The following is a 27988-nucleotide window of genomic DNA, read 5'->3' as shown; positions in this document are numbered from 1 at the left end:
CCACTGTGAACACATATCACAGAGTCTGGATAGCTATCATCTGCAGGTTCTGGAGACTGTACAGGAAGACAAGAACATACAAAAAAAACCTGAGGCGGTTTCAAAAGATTTATTTTGCTTTCAGCAGATAGAAATACTAAAACAGACTTGGTGAACAATATATCAAAGTAAAGCATAAACTACCAGTTCACATAAAAGTGCATAATCACTGGTTCTGTTATAGCATACTGCTCAAGTACCAGAAACAGGAGGAGCATATTATAATAACTTGCATTCATATAGTGTATTTAGTGCAGTAAACGTCCCAAGGCACTTCACAGATGTATAATCAGAAAATAAACACTTACCAAGCCAAAGCAGACATCAGGACAGGTAAACCAAATATGTGGTCAAAGAGACAGGTTTAAAGAAGTATCATTGAAGAGAGGGATAGAGTAAGAAGTGAATTCCAGAGCTTAGGGTCCAGACAGTTGAAGGGTCAGCTGTTGACAGCATTTATAATCACAAGGATAGAGTTGGAAAAGTATAGTTCTTTTTCTAAGAATCTCAATTACATCTCTCCTCAGTATTAGACTCTCCGTTATAATATTCACTCCACGGTCAGAGAAGGGTAATGAACATACTGCACTATACAATGGAAGAAGTCAGATTTTATTGAAAGAATGAGGGGATTTTAAATATAAAACAAACTTGAAAATTGAACTTATGTGCAACAGTTCAGCAGGAGCACCTAAATTCAACAATTATGACAATCAATAATCATAACAGGATCATGATGATTCCCACCCTCTCCCATTTTATTAAAGTGCAGGATTCAGGAAGAAGCATAGAACTCGAATTCTTGCACCTGCAGATTTCAAGCAAGTTCTCCTTAACACCCCAATGATTTAACAAACAATCCAGTGCACAAATTGCAGTCCTTTAAAGCCTAAAAATATCGCAAAACTTCAATACACCTGTCTGCTACAGGAAAAAGAATTTATTACAACACCTAAAAACTTCAGGCATGTCCTAAAGTGCTTCAGATGCTATGGAACTACTTCAAAGTGCAGACATCATTATGCAGGAATATCATGTATTGTACACAGCAAAATCCCACAATCTTTGTTGATTGAGGGAGGAATGTTGGCCCAGGATGCCAAGGATAAATCTTTGCTCCCCTTTCAAATAGTGCTACAGGGTCTTTTACATGCACCAGAACACAGACAGACAAGATTCGACATCTGGAAGGAACAATGCACTTCTGACAATGCAGCACTTCCTCAGTATTGCCCTGAGTATCAGCCCAGATTATGAGCACAAGTCTCTGGAGTGGGATTTTGACCCAAAATTTTCAGAATCAAAAATGAGAATGCCACCCATCAAGCTTAAGTTGACACACATTAAATTGAAAAATTATGGCATTGTTATACATGGCCAAATAATTTCCAAACTTCAACCTTCTAAACATCATCTGGCGTGCACCTTTATAGATTTAAATGATGTTACATAATCTGAAAGGTAATGTAATTTAAATGATTGACAAATCTACACAGTTACATTATTGCATTTTCTAAAATTACAAAAATATATATATATTTATATATAAATACACTTTGATTGCATTTTCAAGATTAGTTTCTCTTCTTAAACATTTATTTACTTGACTATATCCAAGAACGTGTTTTCATTGTTTTGTAAATTGTCTCATAGCTTTGAGGTGGCTGTGCAGAATTTCCAGGTGGTATTTTCAACAGTGTGAAGTCTCCTAAATTTTACTTTCTGACCACAAACTAATTTATTTTGTCAATGGAGTAAGGCAATTGCCACTCCTCTGAGAACAGGTCAGTCTTTCAATTAGGTGCTCAGACACAAGTTACGTTCTTCTATACACTGACTAATATAAGCACAAAGAAAAACTAAAGCCAAACTAGACACTGCGTTTTTGAAAAAACAGGCCCACAATAGCTGCCAGGAATCTAGATATCACTGTCATGTCTGACCTGTGCTATTCATACCAAGTGCTGCCAACTCCGACTACTACATCACATGAAGATAATTCACTGTTGGGGCAAAAGGACAAATTACTCGAAGATGATTTGAGGGAGAATGGCCCATTTATGTTCCTATGTACTCCCCTTGCCCAAATATTAGCATCTCCTGTCACATTATCACCGTTGTTGTTTTCTGGTGGATTACACTTGTTGAAGAGAGCAGCCAAACGTCCTGCTGCAATTAATGCCAAGGATCCAAGCTGCAAAGAGTTGGGGGATGGAACTGGAAATTAAAAGGGACTATATCCTCTTCATCTCCCTTTTCTTGTAGTTGTGTTTGTACTTGGGAGTTTAATTCTATATCCATAGGGTGTAAGGAATTGCAATGAGGATATATAGACTATGTTTTCTTCCTAATTGGTTTGCTCCTGGGTCAGTCCAAGTTGGTCATTAACAGGTCCAGGCAATGGGTGGTTCAGGGGGTCATTCATCCTGGCTGCCTGCCTCTCCTCCATGATTATCCTTGCATCGCAGGACAGAGAGCACATAATGTCCACCTGTACGCTTGAGAGTTTCTGTGACTGGTGGGCTCCAGCATCATTACCCCTCAAGATGAAATTTTAATTGATTAAGTTTCCTTTGATTTTGTTTTAGTTGTAATCCCCTTTCAATTGGATTGGTTGTTTGTTATGCTTTATTTCTCATTAGTTTCTAAAGCATATACAGTGTGCTTTGTAAACTAGTGACATCTACTGGTAGAACACAGAAGCTCCAACATCCCAAGTAATAACATCAGTGCACATTTCTATCTTCCAACCACTGGCTGCTGGATAGTCCCGTATCTAACAGAACGCCAGCTATAGTGTGACAAATATCCAGGGATGAGAGTCAGGAAACAGGAGTACTTCTAGTATAAGGAGGCAAACTCATTGCATCAGGTCTGGTGTCCCTTCCAATACTTGGTGGGTAAATGGCACTTCACAGTGTGGCTCTGAGAACTCAAAGCAAAAGATAGAACTAAGGTTGGGGGAGGAAGGGCACAAAGTGAGGGCACATTCCGAATTTGAGTGTACAGTCTGTCTGTGTGGAAGGAATGCATCCCTTGTGTGCGGAGCTGCAATGAGTAGCCTAATATTGACAAATGAGAGTGCCCCCTTCATATTGATACTGGACACATGCTGTAACTGTGACTAGGGAGAGTGATCCAGCTTGTCAATGCTGGGTGTGCAGTACATATGCTGGGTGGGCAGGGATTGCACCCTAACTGTGCAGTATGGCAAGCCTGAGTGACCACAAGTCTTCATCTGCTTGAGCACCAATTCTCTAGAAAGGGGAGTAAAGAAGACACAACATGGCAAAATAGTGTCCAGAGCTGCCTAAAGTTGCAACATTTCCTTGCGAAAATAAAATGATCCCAACCATTGTCAATCACTCTTGGAGTGGAATATAATGTAATTCAAGGGAATTCTGTGGTACTGTTGTTGAGATTTTTCATGTTTTGGGCTAGTGTCCCCCTCAGACTCTGCATCTCCTTTGGTTCTTCACACTAATCCTGTTCACTCCTCACAAACTGCCCCAGGTCTCCGTGGCTGGGAACTCAGTGACCTCCCCAACTTCCGTGAAGGGCCGTTCTGCCAAAGTGTAGAGCAGCTTAAAACGCAGCCGAACCTTTTCCTGAAAACGGACACAAAACAAAAATTAATAAATAAATAACAATCCACACATTGGGGTTGTCAACTCTCCAGCTTTGTCCTGGGGCTTCCAGGAATTGAATTAGTCTTGAGGACACAGCTGAATCACAGATTACTACAGTGCAGAAGAGGCCTTTCGGCCCAGCAAGTCTGCACCAATGCATGAAATGTCCTGACCTGCCCACTTAATCCCACTTGCCAGCACTTGGGTCCATAGCCTTGAATGTTATGGTGTGCCAAGTACTTATCCAGGTACTTCTTAAAAGACGTGAGGCATCCCACCTCCACCACCCTCCCAAGCAGTCCATTCCAGACCATCACCACCCTCCCAGGCAGTCCATTCCAGACCATCACCACCCTCCCAGGCAGTCCATTCCAGACCATCACCACCCTGAGTAAAAAGGTTTTTTCCTCAAATTCCCCCTAAAACTCCTACCCTTTCCTTTTGTGTCTACTTGTAACTGACCCTTCAATTAAGGAGAACAGCTGCCCCCCATCCACTCTGTCCATGCCCCACATAATCTTGAACACCTCAGTCAGGTCACTCCCTCAGTCTCTTTCCCAATGAAAACAACTTAAGTCTATCCAACCTCTCTTCATAACTTAAATATTCCATCCCAGGCAGCATCCTAATAAATCTTCTCTCCCATCCAGTGCATTTATGTCATTTCTATAATGTGGCAACCAGAACTGCACTATTCCAGCTGTGTCCAGCAAAGTTCTATACAACTCCATCATGATCTCTCTGCTTTTGTAATTTATACCCCGACTGATAAAAGCAAGAGCGCCATACGCCTTTTTCACCACCCTATTTACCTGGCTTTCCACCTTCAGAGATCTGTGGACAAACACGCCAAGGTCCCCTTGTTTTTCGGAACATTCCAATGTCAGAACTTCCATAGTATAGTTTCTTGTCAAATTACTCTTTCCAAAGTGCATCACCTCACACTTTTCAGGGTTAAATTCCATCTGCCACTTACCTGCCCATTTGACCATCTTGTCTATGTCTTCCTGTAAGCCAAGACACTGAACCTCACTGATAACAACTCGGCCAATCTTTGTGTCATCTGCAAACTTACTGCAATCAGTTCTCAGAGGAAAAATTTTATTTGAATGCTTTTATTATTTAGATAAATATTGGACATGGGGAAAAACCATGACTGGTGGTCAAGAATCATCCAATCAATTGATGGTGAGCCTGGGAGGATTGTGAGGATGGACAATGCATCATGAAGATCGGCTTGTTCAGAAGCCTATGTTGGAAATGTATGGTCAGTTGGAAATCACTTGATAAGTACGATTCACCAATACATTTTACAGATAGAAACCTTGACATCAGGTTGACCCCTCACCTCTATATTGACTTCAGCCAAAAGACTTACAAAGTGTTTGGAACGGAACCTACTTGGTTTTACCAAAACAAACAACCTTCAACAGCAGGGCTAGACCATACAACCCCTTGAGCCTGCTCTGCCATTCAATACGATCATGGTTGATCTTCTACTTCAACACCATTTTCTTGCCTGTTCCCCACATCCCTCACTTCAGAAAGTCACCAAAAATATGTGTACCTCAGCCTAAATATCCTCAATCATGCACTACATACAACCATCTGGGTTAAAGGGTTCCAAAGATTCACAACCTTCTAAGTAGAAAAGTTTCTCCTCATCCCAATCCTAAATGCTCAATCCCTTATTTTGAGACTATGCTTTTGTGTTTTAGATTCCCCAGCCAGGGGAAAACTACCTCTCAGCATTTGTCAAACTTCTTAAAAATCTTGTATTTTTTATGAGATCACCTCTCGTTCTTCTAAATTCGAGGGATAATAGGCCCAATTTACCCAGTCTCTCAACAATTTAGTGAATTTTGCTGTACTGACTCAAATGCAAATATATTCTTCCTTAAGTTAGGAAGACCAAAAGTGTACACATTGGTCCAGTGTGGTCTCACCAAATCTCTGTCACTTCTTTAATTCTTGTAGTCCCTTGCAACAAAAGCCAACATATAGTTTGTCTTGCTAATTGGTTGCTGTATCTGCATGCTAATTTTCTCAGTTCCTTGTGCAAGCACACACAGGTTGCACTGAACATCAGTATCTAAAAGTTTCATGTCTTTTGAAAAATGTTCTGTTTTTCCATTCATACTACTAAGTGACCAACCTCACATTTCTATATATAACACTTTATCTGTCACCTTGTTGCCCATTCACTAAATCTTCCTGTATCTTTTGCAGCCTCTTTATGGCCTCCTCACAGCTTGCATTCCCACCTCGCTTTGTATTGTCAGGAAACTTAGATATACTACTTCCCATCTCTTTATCAAAGTCATTAATAGCGATTTGTAAAAAAAAGAGGTTCCACTACTAACCCTTATGGCATTCCATTCGTTATAGCCTGCCAATTTTGGAGAGGGAGAAATGGGACAAAAGAAAACAGAAAAATTGTTAAACTGTTTGCTTAGAGGAGCAGAAGTGCATTCAATTTCATATTGAGGTTCTGGATTGGAAGGGGGTCAGTGAGGCCTCAGAACCTCCATGAATTGAAGATTTATCTCCTGGACACTACTACTGGAGCAAAACCACCATGGCAATTCAAAAAAAAAATTGGCAATGGAGTAAAAAAGACAAATGACTAATTGTCCATTGAGTAAGGAAGGCTCTTTGCTTTCCAAGGGTGGGGTATGCAGTGAATGGTCAGGATTTGGAAAGCACTGTCTGGGAAACAGATTTCAAAAGGGAATGGCATAACTTATTTGGAGAGCAAAAAAAATTTGCAGGGTGACAGGTAGGGGAGTGGGACTGAGTTTTTTTGCAAAGAGCCAGCATGGACACAAAGGGCCAAATAGCCTCCTTCAGTTCTATGATTCAAATGCAGTAGGTGACAAAGTCAAGCACATGGATGACAAAGTACACAGTACTTAGTGAGGTCAAGGGTACAAGAGTAATGTAATGAAACCTTCCAGAATATGCCCGGAGTTGGTTTATTGAAAGCAAGTTACCCATCAAATCGCTTACCTTCTGGGGGTTAGCAAGAAGCATGACTTGTGAGATGACGGGAGGTGGGAGTATAGGATTGAATGCAGGAAGCTCTGTGCCAGAGGCGGGCTGCAGCTTCACCTTCATCGCCTGGAAACAAACAAACACCCAGAGCAATGACAGAACAGTCACAACTCCTCCAACACAATAAAGTTTATTTATTAGTCACAAGTAGGCTTACATTAACACTGCAATGAAATTGCTGTGAAAATCCCTTAGTCACCACACTCCAGCACTTGTTTGGGTAGATTGATGGAGAATTTAGCATGGCTAATGCACCTAATTAAGATGTCTTTTGGACTGTGGGAGGAAGTCAGAGCACCCAGTGAAAAGCCATGCAGATATGGGGAGAACGTGCAGACTCTGCACAAACAGTGACCCAAGCTGGGAATCGAACCTGGGTCCCTGGTGCTGTGTGGCAGCAGTACTAACCACTGTGCCACCATATTAGGAGAGGTCAGCTGCAGCAAAGAAACTGAGCAGGCCTCCCTCAGACACAAGGCACAGTCAAAGCATACATCAGCAACAGTCAAATACAGTTCAATTTGGATATGATTCATATATGAGTGAAGCCAAATAAACCCAAGCAATCTGCAATGAGCAGTCATACCTTTGGCACTGCAGCTTGAAATGTAATACTCTTTATGGGTGTTGGCGCTGAGCTCAACAGTGTGATGACAACAACTAAAAGGTCGGGCCTCCCGAGGGGAGGGGCTTTGGCGAAGTTGAACAGGACTCGGAAACCATCTCTGTCAAAGGCTGTAACGGGCGGAACAGTACCTGCGGGTTTAACAGGGGAAGGAAGTTATGCCAGCTGTGCTACTGAGATCCTGCCCTACTCTTTTGACTGATCTTACCAGGACTGTCGAATGCAGATTAAAACTGGTCTTCATACACCAAACTGGAAGGGGAGGACGGAAACATCTCTCATCTGGGCCTACCAGCTCTGAGTGGTATCCAGAGCCCCACCATTAGCAGCCAGGTTTTCAGCTGCTGAGGCCTGAAGCTCAGAAGAGCCATCCCTAAACTTCTCCATCTCCCTACATCTCTCTCATCCTTTAAGACAATCTTTAAAACTCACCACTTTGGCTCACATGAACCTAAGTCTCAATCTTTGTCTGATTACCCTCCTGCGAAGCGTCTTGGGACAACTTACTGCATTAAAAATGCTATATAAATGCTAGTTGTGGTTGTACTAGTTACTGAAGAAAATTATAATGGACTGATGGGGAAGGCTATTTGGCTCACCTGATTGATCCAGGCATGCTCAATAGGCATGTCTAACTTTCACTTCCTTCTTCAGCCCTTTCCAAATACTGAGTCCTGTGTATGGCAAAGTCTGCTCGCTAACAACAAGTCCTAAAGCTCACTATGAAAACTGCTTCCTCACCATTGAATCCTGAAATCATTTTGAACACCATCAGATCCCACCCCATCTGTTAAAACATGGGCAGGTTGGAATTCCACTGTATTGATGAATACAAATGGTCATCCCTTATCTTTCCCATCTCTCTTTTTGCACCTACTTGTTTTGATGCTCTGCAAAGGCACAAACACATTCTTCAAGGAGAGGTCATTGGTGCCAACTTGCTGGGGACTGGCAGGTGAGGGTTTCTGTGGAGAGACAGGTATGGTGTGAAGTGGCTGGGATGGAGAGTCCTGGCAGAACCCTGGTGGTATTGTCCATTGTGGGGGAAGAGCTGATGCTGTGAGCTGAGCTGACACTGCAGAAGCATTGGGATCCATGGCTGCAGGCAGCTGGTGCATCAGAGCCTGACTCTGAAGCTCCTTCAGCGTGGGTTTCACTTGTGGCTGGTTCCTGAATGGGTAACAAATAGAATATGTTATTTTGTAAAGAAGAGGTTTAAATTTTTTGATTGTTTCAAGGAACAAGGCACCAAAAACAATCATTGATTTTGCTAAGAGCTCTGAGAACTACTTCATGAATTAATGCAGCACCGAGGGGGCAGCCCTGAGCGAGCTCTGCACTGTCGGGGGGCAGCCCTGAGCGAGCTCTGCACTGTCGGGGGGCAGCCCTGAGCGAGCTCTGCACTGTCGGGGGGCAGCCCTGAGCGAGCTCTGCACTGTCGGGGGGCAGCCCTGAGCGAGCTCTGCACTGTCGGGGGGTGGGGGGGCAGCACTGAAGGAGCTCTGCCCTGTTGGCGGGGAGGATGAAGCCCTGAAGGAGCTCTGCACTGTCGGGGGGCAGCACTGAGTGAGCTCTGCACTGTCAGGGGGCAGCACTGAGGGAGCTCTCCACGATTGGGGCAGCAGCACTGAGGGAGCTCTACACTGTCGAGGGGGAGGGGTGGGCAAACTAGGGGAGTATCGCATTAGCAAAGGGGAAGTATTGAAATAGCTCTGCACTGTTAGGAGGTAGCAGAGGGAATACTCCACTTGCAAAGGGGTAGCACCGACGGAACTCTGCATTGTCAGAGGGCAGCACTGAGGGAGTACTCCACTTGCAAAGGGGTAGAGCTGACGGGATACCCCATTTGAGAAGGGACAGAATTGAGGGGATACCCCACTTGCAGGAGGGCAGCACTTGAGGGAGTACTCCATCAGCAAAAGGGCAGTACTGAGGGAGATCTGCACTCTCAGGGGCAGCAGTGAGGGAGCGCTGTACTCTCTGGGATGGCACTGAGGTCGTGCAGTGGTACAGGATGGCAGTACTGAGGGAGTGCATCAATGAGAGAGAGAAAGACAAATGGACAGAGGAACAAAGAGACAGAGGAATCGATGATGGTTCTCACCATCGGAACGCCTGAACTTGAGGTCCCAGAGATTCAGCCATCAGTGTCTTGCCTAGCAGGTCTAGACTGGCCAGGCCTCCGCTCCCATTGGTTGTTGAGTTCGGTATGGTTACAGTTGAATTTGCTTCCTGCAACATTAGAGACACGACAGCATACCACGAATAAATACAATGACTGTAATAGGGACAAATATTTGTACACATTCTCTGCGTGGTAAGAAAAGGATTGTGGGTGCATCGAGGAAGAGATATCTATAACTTGTACAGCATGACACACTCAACCATTCAATCAACATGTCAAAAAACATGCTAACTCACTCAATATACCAAACACACATTCAGTCTATTGAAGGCTAGGTCATACAGCAGAGGAAGAGGGCAGATATCCAATTCCTTATGCAACTTACCTCAAATGAATTCCAACTGATGGATCCATGTGCTTGCTGCATCAGGGGGGAGTCATTCAGGTCTGGAAGAGCAATGTGCCATTGAGTTACTATACAGAAGCTAGATGCACTCTTCCAAACACCTGACCCTCACTGAGGGTGGTCTTTTTGAGCACCTATCCATTATTTGATGCATGATTCCTTGGAAAGGATGATCAATGGTGGAAACATCAATCAATTTTAATCTAATTTTTAGATCAAAGGATGTTTCTCAGAATAGCCACTGGAGGAAAAGAAGAAAAGCAGTAAATGAATCCAAAGCTCATGTGACAAAGCCAACTAACCCAGTTGACCCCACCGTCTAAACACCAACTTTCTCCTTCTTCTCACTCACACCATAAATCCACCTAAGAGGGCAGACGGCCCTCAGTTCAAAATCTCATTTGAAAGATGGCACCTTTAACAATACAGCACTCTCTCAGTATAGCCCTGGGAGTGTCAGCCTGGATTATATCCTCAAGTATCTGGAGTGGGACTGAACCCAAGATCTTATAACTCAAACGCAAGTAAGACACAACTGAGTCAAGCACGTTTAATCAATCGAGAAGACAGAAAGGATATAGCCAAGGGCAGAAACTTTGCACATTGCCAGCCACAGAATGTGTGACTGTGTGCTATTGTATTCAGTTAAAAGGCAGAATGTTACTCACCCAATGACATCAGCTCTTCATCTAACAAGGATGGCAGCAGCTTCCCACATACTGGGTTCGAGAAGGTTCCAGGATTTCTTAAATCCAACTCAAGTTCAGTTAAATCTGCCAGCACAGGATCAGCTTCAAAAATTAAAGAATCGTGTTTAGATCCTGATCCCAAAAAAATTCAGATTCAAGCACAAACCACTTACACTCTGACCTCTCTGTCCTCAGTATCCACACTTGCACTCTTGACCTTTTCTACCCTGGTCCTCCACACTCACACTCTGACCTCTCTGTCCTCTGTACCCACACTCGCCTTCTGACCTATCCCACCCTAGTCCTCCACACTCGCATTCTGACCTCTCTGTCCTCTATACCCACATCCGCACTCTGACCTTTCCCACCCTGGTCCCCCACACTCATACTCTGGCCTCTCTGACTTCAACTGTCCATACACATAGATTTTGACTTCTGACTTGGCCCTCACTGTTGTTCTTTGATCTGGGCACTTCACAGCTTTTCAACATCGAGTTCAATAACTTAAGAGCTTAACCAAACTTCTCCTTGGAGCCCTAGCACCAATAATAATGGCATACAAAAACATATTTTTGCCCCAGTGAATATATTTTAATTTTAATAGAGAAAAAATACTCCCATTTTCTTTTGGGCATTCTCTAACAGTTTTGCTTCTAGTATATCCATGTTTGTGCCCTTATCGCCTCCTTTTGTCAGGTAATTATTCTAGCCTACCATCCCCACTCTATTCATTCCATCCCTAACCCATTATTTTACCAAGCTCTACATTTGCTTAAAAAGTTACAGCTGGAGCACTTCTCCAAATCTGACGAAAGGTCATCAGCCTGAAACATTAATTTTGTTTCTTTCTCCAAAGACATTGTTTGACTTGCTGAGTATTCCCAGCATTTTCATTCCAAGAATTCTTCATCAGAAAGTACATAAAATGGACCTTGGTGTTGGCCAATTGTAGTGAGTGGCAGGAAGGTAGCCAGGATTACCTTTGGAAGCTGCTTTTGTTGAGGCCACTCTCTCCTCCTCATATCCCTCCACAATCTTCTTGTACGAGTTGACCATGAGGGTAAGTGAATCATTGGCTTGTAGAATCTCCACTAAAATGTTGGGAAAGGAATCAGCATTATAGGGATGTCTGAACCCCGTAGCATTGGCCCCATAACAGAAGAGTGGAAAGCAAAATGTTTTCCCTGTCCAAAACAGCTGGAAATTAAATTTGCATAATCCTATCTTGGTGGCACAGCCATGGGAAGATTTTTGTAATTACATAAATAAGAGAAAAGCAGCAGAGACAGGTTATACTGTGAGGGTCTGAGAGAGGGTGCAGCAGAGATTTACCAGAATGGTTCCAGGATTGAGGGATTTTAGTTACAAAGTTAATTTGGAAATACTGAGGTTGTTCTCCTTGGGAAAAGGGAGATTGAGGGGAGACTTGATAGAAGTAAAGAAAATTATGACAGATTTGGGTAACCTAAGAAGGGAAAAACTATTCCCATCAGTTGACAGTACAAGAACTAGGGGACACAGATTTAAGGTTCTGGGCAAGAGGGAATTTGAGGAAGAATTTCTCTTATGCAATGAGTGGTAATAACCTGGAAGGTGTTGGAAGTGAAAATGGAAGTGGAAACAATCAATGATTTCAAAACAACATTGAATGGCACACGAACAAAATAAATCTGCAGAGCTACAGGGCTTTAATGGGGGAAAGGAACTGACTGGACTGCTGTGGAGAGAGCAGACATAGTCTCAATGGGCCGAGTAGCCACCTTCTCTGCTGTAATAGGTGACTCTCTGGCACTTGGCTAGAAACAAATCAATGGGACCGGTCACCGCACCACCACCCTCCCAAATTGCCCGCACCCTGTCTCCAGGATGTTCCCCATTAAGTGAAACCCTCTGCCATCACCACCCCCCCCAAAAAAAACTGGAAACGTACCCAATGCTTCATCATTATCTACAGTGTCGCTCGCAAGTCGAAATAGTGTCGGCCGCAGCTTCTCACAGCGCTGATACAAGCCCTGTACATAAACAGCAGGGAACACAATCAGAAAACAGAAAATCTGGGATGAAAATGATGTTGTCAGACTTTTAAAGTAACAGACAAACAGATACCCAAGAATTGGTTACAAACTGGAATCTATGCGAGGGATTTATGTGGTTCATATCAGATTGTTACCTTCAGTATTTCTATCTGGTCTTCGGGCAAGCTGTCTCTCTGGTACAGGCTCAGCATCTCACTTAGCAGCTTTGTGTTGTTGTGCACTTCCTCAATAGTGTGAATCCTTTTGCTGATTTTCTCAGACTTTTCCTGGTCCTGTGAACAACTTCAGTTTGAGAATTTATTAGGAAACAAAAACTTCCAATTACATTCACTCTTGTTTTCTTTCATAAAACCTTCAGCCATACACTCAGAAAGCAGGCAGATGATGTGTAACACAAAGCTTCATGACTGAGACTAGACAGGAAGTGTTGGTTGGCTGTTTAACCATGATCACCTTCATAGAACACACTTTCCAGTGAGAACCGGAATTCTGCTGGGACACAAAAATTGTCAGCAACAGTAACCTGTGCAGCTTTCCTCTGCCAGGTTCATCTGACAGGCAGACCAGAATTGATCCTGGGATCCTATTAATCCACATTATTTTGTAGCTCTTAACACCAACTGAAGGAAAGCTCTGTTATAAATATCCAGTCAAATTGCTATATTATTCTGAATCTTCTAAACGAAAGACCTGCCCCCTGAGGTCCTTCATTTTGTCTCATCACTGCTGGGTCAGGTGGGTCACAAGATACATATTGTAGGGTTTAGCAGGTTAGTGGGGATGCACTGCTGGTTTAAAGGTTCATTAGGCCACAGTTGTATTTTTTAGAAATTTTCCAGCCATTGTGAATGAACTCACCTCTTTGATGACATTCTTAATCAATCTATTGGCAGCTTGCAAATCCTCTGGATTGTTGCTTTTGATAAGTCTTGCAAGGAGCTGTGGGGACAGAATTTTACAGAAAAGACTTGCCTTTTTCACTTGAACTCACTTATCACCTAAAAGGGCAGAGCTAGAATTCTCCAACCCTTCAAATTTTATTTTCATTTTGTTTTTGCAGTAAAGTATAATTTTTGTTGCAGAATTTCTTATACATTTAAAATTCCATATTCCAATGATTTGTCCAAACTTTACTGATTCACCACTACTGTGACAGTAGGCATTGGGATAGAGATAAGAAAAGACTTTACCTTTTATATTTCCCTTTTCTTAATCCCAAAGTGAATAAAAAGGAAAAAAAAAGTCAATCAGTGGACAAAACCAAGGTGCAGAGATGCCATCAGGTCAAGATAATGGAGAAGAGTAGAGATTGGGGAGTTGACATGAAGAATAGCAGTAAGGTAAAGAGAGAGTGGGAATTGCAGTTGGAGGAGAGGAGCTGGAGATTTGAGGAAGGGTACTCTGAAATCACAGAGAATGAGAAAATCTTATTAGAATGACAGTGCTTCACGAGCTAGTACTGTAGGGAGTTTTTTTTACCTTTGATTTCTCTTCATCATCAAAAAGTGAGCTCTTCATTCTTGGAGAAGGTGGTGGAAAAGGTTTATCATCTGGTAATTTCGGATCCTTTTTTATTACACCTAAGGAATGCGAAGGAAAAAACGTAAGGAAGGAAAACGAGTATTATATTACTGTGCATGCCCAGCTAGCTACCATCTGAGAAAATGCATGAAGTGCAATAAGGATAGTATTTAACACAACGGGTGTGGAAAGGAATTCAACAGTTGGCTAGAGTTCACAATAGGGGCAATTGTACAAGGGTGTGAGAGGAATTGGCTGTCTTTTGGATGAGATGTTAAGCCAAAGCCTTGTCTGCCCTCTCAGATGGACATAAAACATTCCACTGTTTCAAAGGGGAGCTGGTGTCCCATACTTATTTGTCAACCACTGCCATTAAAAAAATCTGATCATCAACACAATGCTGTTTGAGGGACTTTGTTGTGTGCTAATTAGCTTTCGTGCTTGGACATTACAACAGAGATTATACCTCAAAACTACATTGGGAGCATCCTTAAGAAAGGCACTTTAGAAATAAAAACCTGTTTTTGTTACTGTGTGCGGGGTCAGTCGTATGTTACATACCTTGCTTCTTCAGCATCTGATAGGCGTCTCTGATTTTAACTTCACTTGGTAGCCACAGCGTCCAACTATATAGCATTTCTATTATCTTAGTCTTCACTTGTTCTGAAGACCACATGCCCAGGTACTGCATGGAGAAAAATGTACATTAAAAAAAGTCTAAAGGCAAAGAATGGCAGGATTGGACGCCTTCCTTCTCCTAACACTTTCATCCTACATTATCTTTCAACTGACACATAGAAACATAGAAAATAGAAGCAGTAGGCCCTTCGGCCCTTCAAGCCTGCTCCGTCATTCATTTTGATCATGACTGACATATACTCGCATGATTCACTCAGGGAGCATGTAAAGTGTTGAACACAGCTGAGGAATCCAGTAATGCAAAGATGCTTAATTTCATGATTCAGCTATTTCAGGAATATAACTTTGAGGTTCAGGATTGAAGTGTTAAATGCAAAATAAACAAAAATAAACCTTGAATAAATGCAAAATACTGCGGATAGAGGAAAGCTGGGGGGAGGACAGGGGGGCCAATGGTAAGATGCTCTTCAGGAGAGTCGGTGCAGATCTCTGTATTGTAAGGATTCTACGATAAGCAAAAAAAATACAAAATACAAATTGCACGTGGAAAAAAAACAATCAAAATAGGCATCACAGTTCATAGTCTGATATTTTTAAACTCAATGTTAAGTCCAGAAGGCGTATAAATGGAAGATAAAGCATTCCCCACATTTACGTTGAGCTTCACTGGAATGCTTGTGATGATATTGTGCTATTGATATATTTGATATTTCTGCAGACTGTTTTACGATTCAGCGTTTTTTTTTACAGGCAGTCGGTGTGTCAGGGAAAACATTTAGTTCAGATGCAGGATAACTCATTTTAGCCATGTACTGTCTAAGATAAAGCTAATGAACTGTTGTTTATAGATGGGGATTTCCCCTGGGTTTAAAAAGGAATGAGAGGTTTTGTTTTGGTATGTAGAGTCACGTGATGATACGGTTAATGGAAGGAGTTAGGTTTATAGCAGGGATACAGTTTTCTTTTCAACGCAGAGTTCAATTGCTGACTGCAGCTGTTTAAAGTCAGAAGCCTGCTCTCTCTCCTTCTACAAACTCTCCCTGGAAGCTCCAAGACTGTTAACCCAAGTTAGAGCAAGTATATCTGTGATTGCTAACTGTATTTAAAGTGGGTTTTAAGTCTATAGGAAGACTGTTGCTTATTTGAAACTGAAAAAGTGATAAGTTAGAAATTAGAATTATTGCTTTTTGTGTGTCAAGATTGTTCAATGGTTAAGAGTTACACTGCTTCATTTTGTTAAAGTTATGCTTAATTTGTGTTATGAATAAAGCTTGTTTTGATAAAAGATCTCTAATATGTCAGTGAAGTCCAAGACCCTAACACCCTGCAGAAAGCCAAGGACAGAAACGTTAGTGTGAGAACGAGATGATGAATTACAATGGCATGCAACCAGAAACTCTGCTTTGTGCACTGAGGGGCAAAGTTCCACAAAGCAGTCACCCATTCTGATTTTGGTCTCCCCACATAAGAGCAAAGACCACATTATGAGCAACAAATACAGTATACTAAATTGAAAGTGAACTGAAAGAAATAAAGCAAATTGCTGTTTCAAGGTGTACTTGGGGCCTTGAACAGTGAAGAGAGAGCAAGTAAAATGGAAGGTGACACACCTTCTGCAACTGCATGGGAGGTGCCATGGGAAGAGTTTGAAGTGTTGGGAGAACCATGGTGTCACGGAGGAAACATTTCCTTTGGAATGCTGGAGAGGGAAGGGGTAAATGTGTTTGGTGAAGACATCATGCTGGAAGTGGAGGATATGGCAGAATGTAATTCTGTGAATGTGGAGGCAGAAGTGAGGATGAGAGAGAGAGAGAGAGAGAAAAGTTGCTAGGTGTCAGTTTGAGAAGGTAATGGTATTTCTGCCAGCAAACAGAACAAGGAGCATTGATGCAATTAGGAATGAGGGATGTTCCTGAGTTGGAGGTACCAAGCATATGTAGCCCATGTTCAGAGTGAAAAGTCCAGATTACATAAGAACATAAGAAATAGGAGCAGGAGTAGGCCATCTAGCCCTTCGAGCCTGCCCCGCCATTCAATAAGATCATGGCTGATCTGTCGTGGCTCAGTTCCACATTCCCGCCCTCTCCCCATAACCCTTAATCCCCTCTCTTATCAAAAACCCATCAATCCGCGTCTTAAAAATATTTAGCGAGGTAGCCTCCACCACTTCAGCAGGCAGAGAATTCCAGAGATTCACCACCCTTTGAGTGAAGAAGTTCCTCCTCAACTCCGTTCTAAACCGCCCCCCCTTTATCTTGAGGCTGTGCCCCCTAGTCCTACTATCCTTTCTGAGCGGGAAGAGTCTCTCCACCTCTATCCTATCCATCCCATTCATCATCTTATACATCTCAATGAGATCTCCCCTCATTCTTCTAAACTCTAACGAGTACAAGCCTAATTTATTCAGCCTCTCTTCATAGCTCAACCCCCTCAACTCTGGCATCAGCCTAGTAAACCTCCTCTGCACTCCCTCCAAGGCCAAAATATCCTTGCGTAAGTACGGCGCCCAAAACTGCACACAGTACTCCAGTTGTGGCCTCACCAATGCCCTATACAGCCGCAGCAAGACCTCCCTACTTTTATATTCAATCCCCCTTGCTATGAAGGCCAGCATCCCATTCGCCTTCCTGACCACCTGCTGCACCTGCAAGCTGGGTTTTTGCGACTCATGCACAAGGACCCCGAGGTCCCTCTGCACCGTCGCCAGATTCACAAAGAATTAATGTCAGGTCTGCTAGTGAAAGAGATTGGCAGGGGAATTCTCGAAGAGACCGAGTACTAAATGCCAAATTCAAAAATTGAGGAATAAGAGAGAGTTCCTGAGAGCTGTGGCATTATTTTTTTTTGGTTCCAGGAAAAGTGAAGAATCCTCAAAATCCCAGCAAGTATAAGAGAACTCTTAGGTGAAATTAAGAACAAAATGGTAAGTAGTCTATTAATATTTTCTGAGTTTAAAGAATAAAGGATTCATGAAATATAGTGTCAAATTAGTACTTTTTTCATTTAACTCCTTGGCAGTAAAAGTTCTGTTTAAAATGTAGATTTAAAACTGTAAAATGTAAATTTAGAACAGGGAATTCAGCTTTTTTTTTTAAAGTTAATGGCATCCCTTGTGATCAATACACAGGAATGGAAAAGTACTAATCCCAGAGAGGGTTATGTCTCTCTGAAAATATATTGTCCAGTTGATAGAGCCACTTTTTGGGGGAATCATTTCAACAAGAATGTATTTGACAGGTTTTGAGGTGGTTCAGGTGTACAGATCAGACCACATCTTGTATACTGTGTCCTGTTCTTGGCACTGAACCCTAAGAAGAATATGTTGGCTTTGGAGAGGGTCAGCACAGATTCAGCAAAACAATACTGGATTAAAAGGAATAAATTATTGCCTAGACAAGCTTGCATCCCACTTATTGCAGAAGATTAAGAGGCGACCTAATCAAGATATTTAAGATGCTTAAAGGACTCAAAACGGCAAATCAAGAGCAAATATTTCTCTGTTGGAGTGGAAATGGTGGAAGTCTGAACAACAAGCTATCTTAAATCTTAAAACTGAGCTATGATGTTTAGGTGTGATATCAGGAAGCATTTCTTCATACAAAAGATAGTGGAAATCACAGGAAAACTAGGAAAATTGGATAAGAAAGCACTTACCATGAGTACAAGGCTCAAAATTACAATATTAATCTGGAAAGCATTCCACATTACCTTTGGTGATAGAACTTTAATAAGATCATTTAAAAATCGATATTTTCCAGCTTCATTTTGAAAACGTTTGCCACAGTTATTCATGCAAATGTCCAACACCTGTGGAAAGAAAAGACCAGGTTATGAAATTCCACCATACAAACATCAGCCAAAGTCGGCGGACACAACAGATGGTGAGAAGTCAATTTGGGGAGACAACGAAAACAGTTAGTGAGTAAGAGGTCCATGGGCCAATTTCTCGAGGAGGTGGGTCAAAAGAAGCAGTTAGCATTGATTTATTCAATTTAGATACATCATTTTCAAAAACAATGTGTGAATAATTTGAGACACGACATGTGGTGAGTGTAGCATCAGTAGGAGGGAACAAGTAATTTTGAACCCGTGGTTCTCAAAACCCTACACGACTAGAGAGTTTTCTACACTACTGGAGAGCTTTTTTTTGTTCCATGCCTGCATAAATTGTGGACTAATTAATACAGATTAATTGCTGTAATTTTTGATCTAATTAATTGTTGTTTCACATGTCTACCAGGATGGTAAATGATGAAATTGATGCACCTTGAATGTTTTCATCTACCAATTCCTATGTTCCTAGGACATAATTTTATATTGAGAGAAGAACAATAGATACAGAGGGATTTTTTTCTCCGTCTCAATCCTGTGCTGTACCTCCCTGGGGTTATTTAATGAGATATGTAGAGGACACTTTATTCTGTACCTAAATCTGTGGTGTATGTATCATGGAAGTGTTTAATAGGATAGTGCTGAGGAAGTTTTAATCCATATCTGAACCTTGGTGTACCTGCCCCGATGGGACGTGTGTGTTCAAGGTCTGGTATTTAAACAGATAGGTGTCTACTCCAATCAGTAAATAATCTCACCGTTAGTGCATACAACGCCTCCTTTTCTTGTGGCGATTGGATTTTGTGACCCAAAAGACGAGTTGCAATCTGTGGGCTAAAGATGGAGGAATTCACATTTCAATAGTCAATCATTCATTTTTTCTCCCCTTTCATTTAATACTGTTCTGTACAGTGCTTTTAGAAAGAGGGCAACCCAAAATCCAACCCTTCTCAAATTATCATCCTGTTACTTCTACCCTGATGCTTATATCATAGAATGATAATGCACCAAAGGAAGCCCATCATGCCTGTACCGGCTCTGAGAGAGCTACCAATTAGTCCTACACTTTTCATATGACCCTGCAAATATTTTATTAATCTTGGGACACAGCGATAATCTAAACTGCTATGCATGTCACACAGAACAAGTACAATCTCTCCTTAAGCAATGTCACCCTAATAACCAGTCTTCCCTTACCCTTCCAGCTCCAGATTAACTTGATCGCAGAATCCTTTGATGTATTCCCATTTCTCTTCAGTATTTAGAGGGTTGGTTGCTTTATCTTTAAAAGAAACATGTAGATATTTGAATAAACAGTGTGTGCTGAAGGTTCCACACCTGAGGCGTCAACTCTTCTTAACCTCCACTGATACTCACTGGCCTACTGAGCCTTTCCATGATGTGGCTTTTTGTCTCAGATCAGCAGTAGCTGGAGGATTTTATTTTGTGAATTACACATCAAGTCTAGTTCTAGCTTTGGATTCCCAACTTCCATGACAGTCCAAGATCCTCCAGGAATTAAAGAATAATATTGTGTATGCTATTACAGATAACCCAAGAGAAAGGGGACAGGAAATGAGCTTTGGTTGGTTTGTATATGGATTAAAGGATAACCATGAATGAATCATGGTTTGGAATTTAATCAAGGGGTTTATAACTTATCAGAGAACAGAAGATGAGTTAATTTTTTTGGGCACCAAAAACCATACTTTCACATAAACCCAGCATACAAGTCAACCTCATTTTACGCTATGAAAGGCTACGCTCGCATTAGTACTTAGCCTCAATTTGGCAGGTAAATGGTCTGTGTTGTGAAGAAGATATGCATAAGCTTAAGACACCCCAATAGAAAACTAGACTGTGCATGACGTGTCTTAAATAGAAATGCATCCTTCAGCAAATTGAATGAAGTATGAAATTGGTTTAAAGCTGAAATTCCAACTCATCAAGTAAGTGCCCCGCAGTGAGAGAATTCAGTGCAAAGGAAAAACTGGTGCAAGAAAAGGAGAAAGAGGAATCCATCCTGAAGAAGATTCCCCAAACCCAGAACAGAGACCAACCACTGATCTTGAGAAGCATGTATAAGAACTGGCCCACAAAACTCAACAGCATAATTACATCCTCATCAGAAATGTATAAAGATTTCAGACTAACAGCTGTAAAGTAAAAAGTAAAGTTTATTTATTAGTCACAAGTAGGCTTACATTCACACTGCAATTAAGTTATTGTGAAAATCCCTAGTCATCACACCCCGGCGCCTGTTCGGGTATACTGAGGGAGAATTTAGCATGCTCAATGCACCTAACCAGCACATCTTTGGACTGTGGGAGGAAAGCAGAATGCCTGAAGGAAACCCACGCAGAGATGGGGAGAATGTGCAAACTCCACACAAACAGTGACCCAAGCCAGGAATTGAACCCAGGTCTCTGGCACTGTGAGGCAGCAGTGCTAATCATTGTGCCACCATGCAGCCCTTGTTATCACTGGTTAATGTAGCCACTTTATGGAACAAAACAATCTAGTGTTGTGACAGAAGACCAAGACACCTTGATGCCAAATTTACCAGTTTTCAGCAGATCATCATCAGACAGCAGTAAATGAAGTCACATCAGTAACATGAAGGATGTGCTGTGAATTTTAATAAACCCAGCAACCAAACTGTGGAGTGTAACAATTCGAAAACAATTCAAGTGAAAATGACAGGGCATGAGAATACAGGATTTTAGGTGGTATTAGCTTGCACCACTGTTAGAACAAAATTAAAGCTTGTGGTAATTTTTTTACACATATATAAAGAGTAAGAGTGTAGCCAGGGAGAGGGTTGGCCCACTCAAGAACAAGGGAGGAAATCTATGTGTGGAGCCAGAGGAAATGGACAAGGTATTAAATGAGTACTTTGCATCAGTATTCACCAAAGAGAAGGATTTGGTGGATGATGAGTCTGGAAAAGGATGCGTAGATAGTTTGAGTCATGTTGAGATCAAAAAGGAGGTATTGGGGTTCTTAAGAAACATCAAGGTAGACAAGTCTCCAGGGCCTGATGGGATATACCCCAGAATACTAAGAGAGACAAAAGAGGAAATTGCTGGGGCCTTGAGAGAAATCTTTGTATCCTTACTGGCTAAGGAGAGGTCCCAGAGGATTGGAGAATAGCCAACGTTGTTCCTTTGTTTAAGAAGGATAGCAAGAATAATCCAGGTAATTACAGGCCGGTGAGCCTTATAACAGAGACAGGGAAATTATTGGAGAGGATTCTTCAAGACAGGATTTATTCCCACTTGGAAATAAGTGGATGTATTAGTGAGAGGCAACATTTTGTGAAGGGGCAGTCATGTCTCACGAACTTGATCGAGTTTTTTGAGGAAGTGACGAAAATGATTGAGGAGGGTAGGGCAGTGGATGTTGTCTATATGGACTTCAGTAAGGCCTTTGACAAGGTCCCTCATGGCAGACTGGAGCAGAAGGTGAAGTTGCATGGGATCAGAAGTGAGCTGGCAAGGTGGAAACAAAACTGGTTCGGTCAAAGAAGACAAACGGTAGCAGTGTAAGGGTGCATTTCTGAATGAAGGGCTGTGACAAGTGGTGTTCCTCAGGGATCAGTGCTGGGACCTTTGCTGTTTGTAATATATATAAATGATTTGGAGGAAAAAGTAACTGGATTGATTAGTAAGTTTGCGGACGACACAAAGGTTGGTGGATTTTGCGGATAGCATTAAGGACCATCAGAGGATACAGCAGGATATAGATCAGTTGGAGACTTGGGCGAAGAGATGGCAGATGGAGTTTAATCCAGACAAATGTGAGGTAATGCATTTTGGAAGGTTGAATATAGATAGGAAATATATAGTAAATGGCAGGACCCTTCAGAGTACTGACAGGCAAAGGGATCTGGGTGTATAAGTAAAAAGGTCACTGAAAGTGGCAATACAGGTGGAGAAGGTAGTTAAGAAGGCATATGGCATGCTTGCCTTCATTGGCCGGGGTATTGAGTTTAAAAATTGACAAGTCATGTTGCAGCTTTAAAGGACCTTAGTTAGGCTGCATTTGGAACATTGTGTTCACTTCTGGTTGCCACACAACCTGAAGGATGTGGAGACTTTGGAGATTTACCAGGATGTTGCCTGGTATGAAGGGCGTTAACTATGAGGACAGGTTGGAGAAACTTGATTTGTTCTCACTGAAGCGATGGAGGTTGAGGGGAGACCCGAAAGAAGTCTACAAGATTATGAGAGGCATGGACAGAGTGGATAGTCAGAAGCTTCTTCTCAGGCTGGAAGAGTCAATTACTAGGGGGCAGAGGTTTAAAGTGCGAGGGGCAAGTTTTAAAAGAGATGTACAAGGCAGATATTTTACACAGAGCGGTGGGTACCTGGAACTTATTGCCGGGGGAGGTAGTGGAAGCGGATACGGTAATGACTTTTAAGGGGTGTCTTGACAAGTACATGAATGTGATGGAAATAGAGGAATATGGTCCCCAGAAGAGTAGGGGGTTTTAGTTAAGTCAGGCAGCATGGTCGATGTAGGCTTTGAGGGTCGAAGGGCCTGTTGCTGTGCTATAATTTTCTTTGTTCTTTGTAATTTACAAATGTAAAACCAAGTTCCCTGAAGGAGTTATATTATGTGTGCCCATAACAACGGTTGGGTGGATGAGGGTGGAGTGAAGTTTTAAAGTTGCAGGTGGTTGACAAAGAAGAAACTTTCACCAAGAATGGTAATATTGTGCTGCCCCGCTTCATGTTTCGTATGATTTCATTATCAAATCATGGGATGCTATTTGTGTACAAAGTGTCATTAGGTCATTCAAGAATGCAGAATATCAAATTCAACGGACGGAGAGAGATATGAGTTGTAGAAAGATTACTCTGATTGTGGCTAAAGGTATAATTAATTAATTCAACTAACTAAATAACAGTAAATTAAACTGAATTACTATTTTTCTTTAAATACTTCAAAATGGCAACCACCCACATTAACGGTTCACATTTTATACCTAGCATGTAAGTCGACCCATGTTCCAGAAAGGACTTTTGGAGGCTTCAGAAGTTGACTCAACGGGAAATTATTGGAGAGGATTCTTCAAGACAGGATTTATTCCCACTTGGAAATAAGTGGATGTATTAGTGTGAGGCAACATTTTGTGAAGGGGCGGTCATGTCTCACGAACTTGATCGAAGGGCGGGGGGGGGTGCGCGCTGGTATTGCAGCTGTACAGCCTTTTGGAACGGTTTGAACAGAACAACAGACTGCACACAAAAAGGAACATTTATTTAAATGTACAAGGATACTTGGGAGCAAGTTACAGGCGCAGTCTAATCGACAGGTTCGGTTAGGCATAGAATATTAGATACCCACGGCACGAGTTACAGGTAGAATACTGTTTGGAAGGTTAGATACCCAAGATGAAGAGACTGCGGCAACAATGCTGAAATATATTAATGTCACTTTGACCTTTGATGTGGGACGTGGAGTTACTTATGCTAACTTGGTATTCCAATCTCAAACTCAGGTGGTCCATAGTAAAGAGGGCACTAATTGGGGAGGGGGAGGACAGCAGCTAATTTGCACACAGCAAACTTTGAAAGATATCGATCAGATGTGTTTCAGTGATGTTAGTTGAGGAATACTGTCTAAAAGACTGGGGAGAGCTCCTATGCTCTTCTCTAAATAACACTGTGGGAACTTTCGCATCCATTTAAGATGGCAGAAATGGCCTCAGTTCAATGCCTTATCTAAAAAATGGCACCTTCAACGCTGCTGCACACCCTCAGGACAAACTGGAATGTCAGCTTGGATATGGTATTTATGTTCGGAGTGAAAGTTGAAACCATGACTTTCTAGCTCAAGGATGAGAGTGCCACCCACTGAACAACAGCTGGAATCTATGCATTGAGATAACAGATTCACTTGCCCAACTCCACACACAGCCTGTATGTAACTCGTTCAGACTAGCAGATATCTCATACATTACTTTCTGAAAAGGTTTGTTTGGGTAATTTGGGTGGGATCCTTCACTGGAGACTAGTGTCAGGAATAAAATATGCAAAGATATGAAGCAATATGGGTCGTCCACCCAGAACCGGGATTCAGAGTTATAGATAGGCCTGTTAGGTATGAATATGATGGGCGCAACTTGTGGGCCGAAGGGCCTGTTTGTGCTGTAGTGTTCTATGTTCTAACTTGTGCCAGCTTCACTTTGGCTTCATAACAAGGTAGCGCTAAATATGCCACACTACTCCCACTCTTTTGTGCAAAACAATTAAACTAAATTAAATAAACTGAATGACAAAGCAAGAAGGGCAGCCCATTAAAGGGGGATACTTGAAACTAAAACAAAGCAGAAATGAAACTTAAAACATTAAACCAACCAGTGGAACTTTTCTCTCCTGAAACAATGATTTTAGTCAAATCCTCACTGGTGTGTTTGGATAGAATCTGTGCTTGAAGTTTGTAAAAGTTCTGCCATAATTTGACGTTTAACTACAACAGGGGTGGCACAGTGGTTAGCATTGCTGCCTCACAGCGCCAGGGACCTGGGTTCAATTCTCAGCTTGGTTCACTGTGTGGAGTCTGCATGTTCTCCCTGTGTCTGTGTGGGTTTCCTCCCACAGTCCAAAGACATGCTGGTTAGGTGCACTGCTCATGCTAAATTCTCCCTCAGTGTACTCGAACTAGCACCAGAGTGTGGCAACTAGGGAATTTTCACAGTAACTTTATTGCTGTGTTAATGTAAGCCTACCTGTGATACTAATAAACTTTAAGTAGAAACAAAATTTATTCTGCACAAGGAAGTACATTTACCTGGAATACGTGAGGTGTTTTCTACTTGTTTAATACATAAGTCTAAAACAATGTTACTATAATCAACAGCGTAACCAAGTACTTAGAGATAACGCAATATGAAAAAAATTCCCTCATTGCCAAATAAGGGCTTTCCCAAATGAATGTTGGTTTTTGCTGAAGTTAGTGGAGTGACCTGTCTGAGAGAAGCTACTCTATCAGAACCAGATGACCCTGCTTGTCTTGTGACTTCACCCATGATTTCCTGATCAGCCAATTTCTGTAACCACACTCTGGGTTACTGCAATTTTCAGTTCACTTCCTTTATCAGAAAGGCACAGTGGTAACATTTTAAGATAGAAATCTTTCCACTGTGCACACTCACCCCAACCCCAGCCAGTGCAAAAAATCAGATTATCATTCAAAAATTAATTTTCCAAGGCAACTTGCGGGTAAAACCATAATCTCCTGGGCCAATGGTCAAGTCAGATTTGCAGGATTTAAGGGCAATGACAGGTTAACATACAGGTCGGTAGGGCATCAGCTTGATCTGACTCCAGACCCCTTTGCACCATACAAAGCAGGAAAGCTGTGCTCACCTGCTGGACAACGTGTTGTGATTTGCTTAACTATTAACGAAATGTAAGTATGGCTGGGGTCAGTTTCTTCCTGAATTTCATTAAACGCTGATGAGGGCCTTACGTGACACATTTTTCTGATTGCAGGAAGTGGAGTTTTCTGCATTTCACTATTCTGTTAATGCCCAGTTCCTATCTGGGTACCCATGCATTTCTTTTTAGGGTCAGCCATAACTCAGTCAGTTGTACTCTTAGCTATGGATTAAGAATGTGATGAGCTCATGCCCCACCTCAGAGACAGGGTGACATGATAATGCAGTACTGAGGGAATGCTGCACTACTGGAGCTTGCGTCATTCAGATAAGATAATGAGAGAAAGGGCTAACACTGCTGCCTCACAGTACTGGGGACCCAGGTTTGATTTTGGCTTTGGGTGACTGCATTGAGTTTGCATATTCTCCCCATGCTTGTGTGGATTTCCTCTGTTGCTCCGGTTTCCTCCCACAGTCCAAACATGTGGGTTAGTGGATGAACTACGTAAAATGTGCAGGGTTATGGGGATGGACAATGGGGAGGGCTCGGGTAGGATGCTCTTTTGGACAGGTAATGCAGATTCAATGGGCCAGTTAGTCTCTTTCTGCACTGTAGGGATTCTATCGTTCTAAGTGACATTGAGGCCTTGCCTGCCCTCTTGAGTGGATGCAAGTGATCCTTCAAATCCCCAGTTGAAGAGTAGAGCTTCTCCTCAATGTTTGTCACTGAAACAGAAAATAATCATGTTTCTGTTTGTGGGAGCTTCCTACATCAAAACTGATTGCCATTTCCAACATTACAACAGTGACTGCACTTCAAAACTACTTCACTGTCTGTCCTAAGTGGAAGTATAAGTTTGTATTTTAGAAACAGCAGCTCCAGCATCAGGGTTGCTTTGATCAGTGGGTCTCAGACTCCCCTCATTAACACTCCCCATCCCCCCATCCCTCTATTTACTGGCTGGGAGGCAGCCTCTCCCCCGCCAGTCCTGTACCTTTTACTATAAAAATCACTCAAATCCCCTGGTCCAGATCCTGAGCCACTGTCCCGAACTGACGGGATTTAACACATGAACAGCACCCTCCCAGCCCTCGGCTCTCCCCTCTCCCGAGATGGCGGGCGCTCTTCCCCCTCCCCCACAGGATGAGGGGGGTCTCCCAGTCCCCACCCTCCGCCCGGGATGAGGCGGGGTTCTCACCCTCCACCACGAGCACCACCACCCACAGACCCCCCCCATGAGGGGGTGCTCTCCCCTCTCCTGAGATGAGGGAGGGTTCTTCCCCTTCCCTCCCCGCAGAATGACGAGGGGGGGGGGGTTCTGCCCCCACCCCCAGCTGAGGGTCTCTCCCCCTCCACACCCTAAGATGAGGGTCTCCCTCCCGGGATATGGGGTCCCCCCGGGGTGAGGGGCTCTGTCCCCCTCCCCGGGATGAGGCCCCGCACTCACTCAGCCACGACTCCAAAGTCTCTCCCTCCTCCTCCGCCGCCATCTCCTCGACTCCTCCCCGAGAGGCCTCGCGAGAACAAACAGCGGCTGCTCGAGAGAGAGCGCGCCAGATCCGGCCGCGAGGGTCGCACGGTCACAGGGGTCCAGAATGTGAGCATTGTGAAGGGAGCAAAAAAAGGATAGTGTGCAAATCAGGAGAAACAAACTCGCCAAGAGTCAGAAACCAAGGCAAATACAAAGAGATAGGAAAATAATTAAAAGTTACAAGTTTCACGTTAAATATCTTACCACACAAAGTTACAAATTTAGAAAGTTCTGGAGATACACTGCAGGATTATTAAACAATAAGACAGACTAACTGATCTCTATATCCCTGTGACACCATATCCCTGAACCTCTTTATCCCTATAGCACCATATCCTTGGACCCTTTTGTCGCTGTGACTCCATATCCCTGAACTCCTTTGTTACTGACTCCATATCCCTGAACCCTTTACTCCCTGTAAAACCATATTCCTAAACCCTCATATCCCCGAATCTCTTTATCCCTTTGAACAGTG

At 42.6% G+C, this 27988-nt stretch overlaps 1 protein-coding gene across 1 annotated transcript; it reads right to left on the bottom strand.

The window, feature by feature from the left end:
- Positions 1–94: 94 nt before the first annotated feature.
- LOC145354923 (ADP-ribosylation factor-binding protein GGA1-like) lies at positions 95–27486 on the bottom strand. The gene is made up of 17 exons (XM_080206572.1): positions 27430–27486; positions 19792–19876; positions 19353–19428; positions 18472–18570; positions 14686–14809; positions 14083–14183; positions 13462–13542; positions 12738–12875; positions 12498–12579; positions 11548–11658; positions 10547–10669; positions 9858–9919; positions 9452–9579; positions 8225–8517; positions 7309–7478; positions 6678–6788; positions 95–3647 (listed from the first exon to the last, which is right to left on the bottom strand). Exons 1-17 carry the CDS (start codon positions 27470–27472, stop codon positions 3537–3539), a joined length of 1938 nt encoding a protein of 645 aa, XP_080062698.1. The 5' UTR covers positions 27473–27486; the 3' UTR covers positions 95–3536.
- Positions 27487–27988: the final 502 nt, after the last annotated feature.

Source organism: Carcharhinus amblyrhynchos, chromosome 18, assembly GCF_965287045.1.
Source record: "Carcharhinus amblyrhynchos chromosome 18, sCarAmb.v2.hapA, whole genome shotgun sequence".
NCBI lineage: Eukaryota > Metazoa > Chordata > Chondrichthyes > Carcharhiniformes > Carcharhinidae > Carcharhinus > Carcharhinus amblyrhynchos.
The sequence above is the reverse complement of the archived record's forward strand: the minus strand, read 5'-3'. Positions and strand labels throughout refer to the sequence as shown.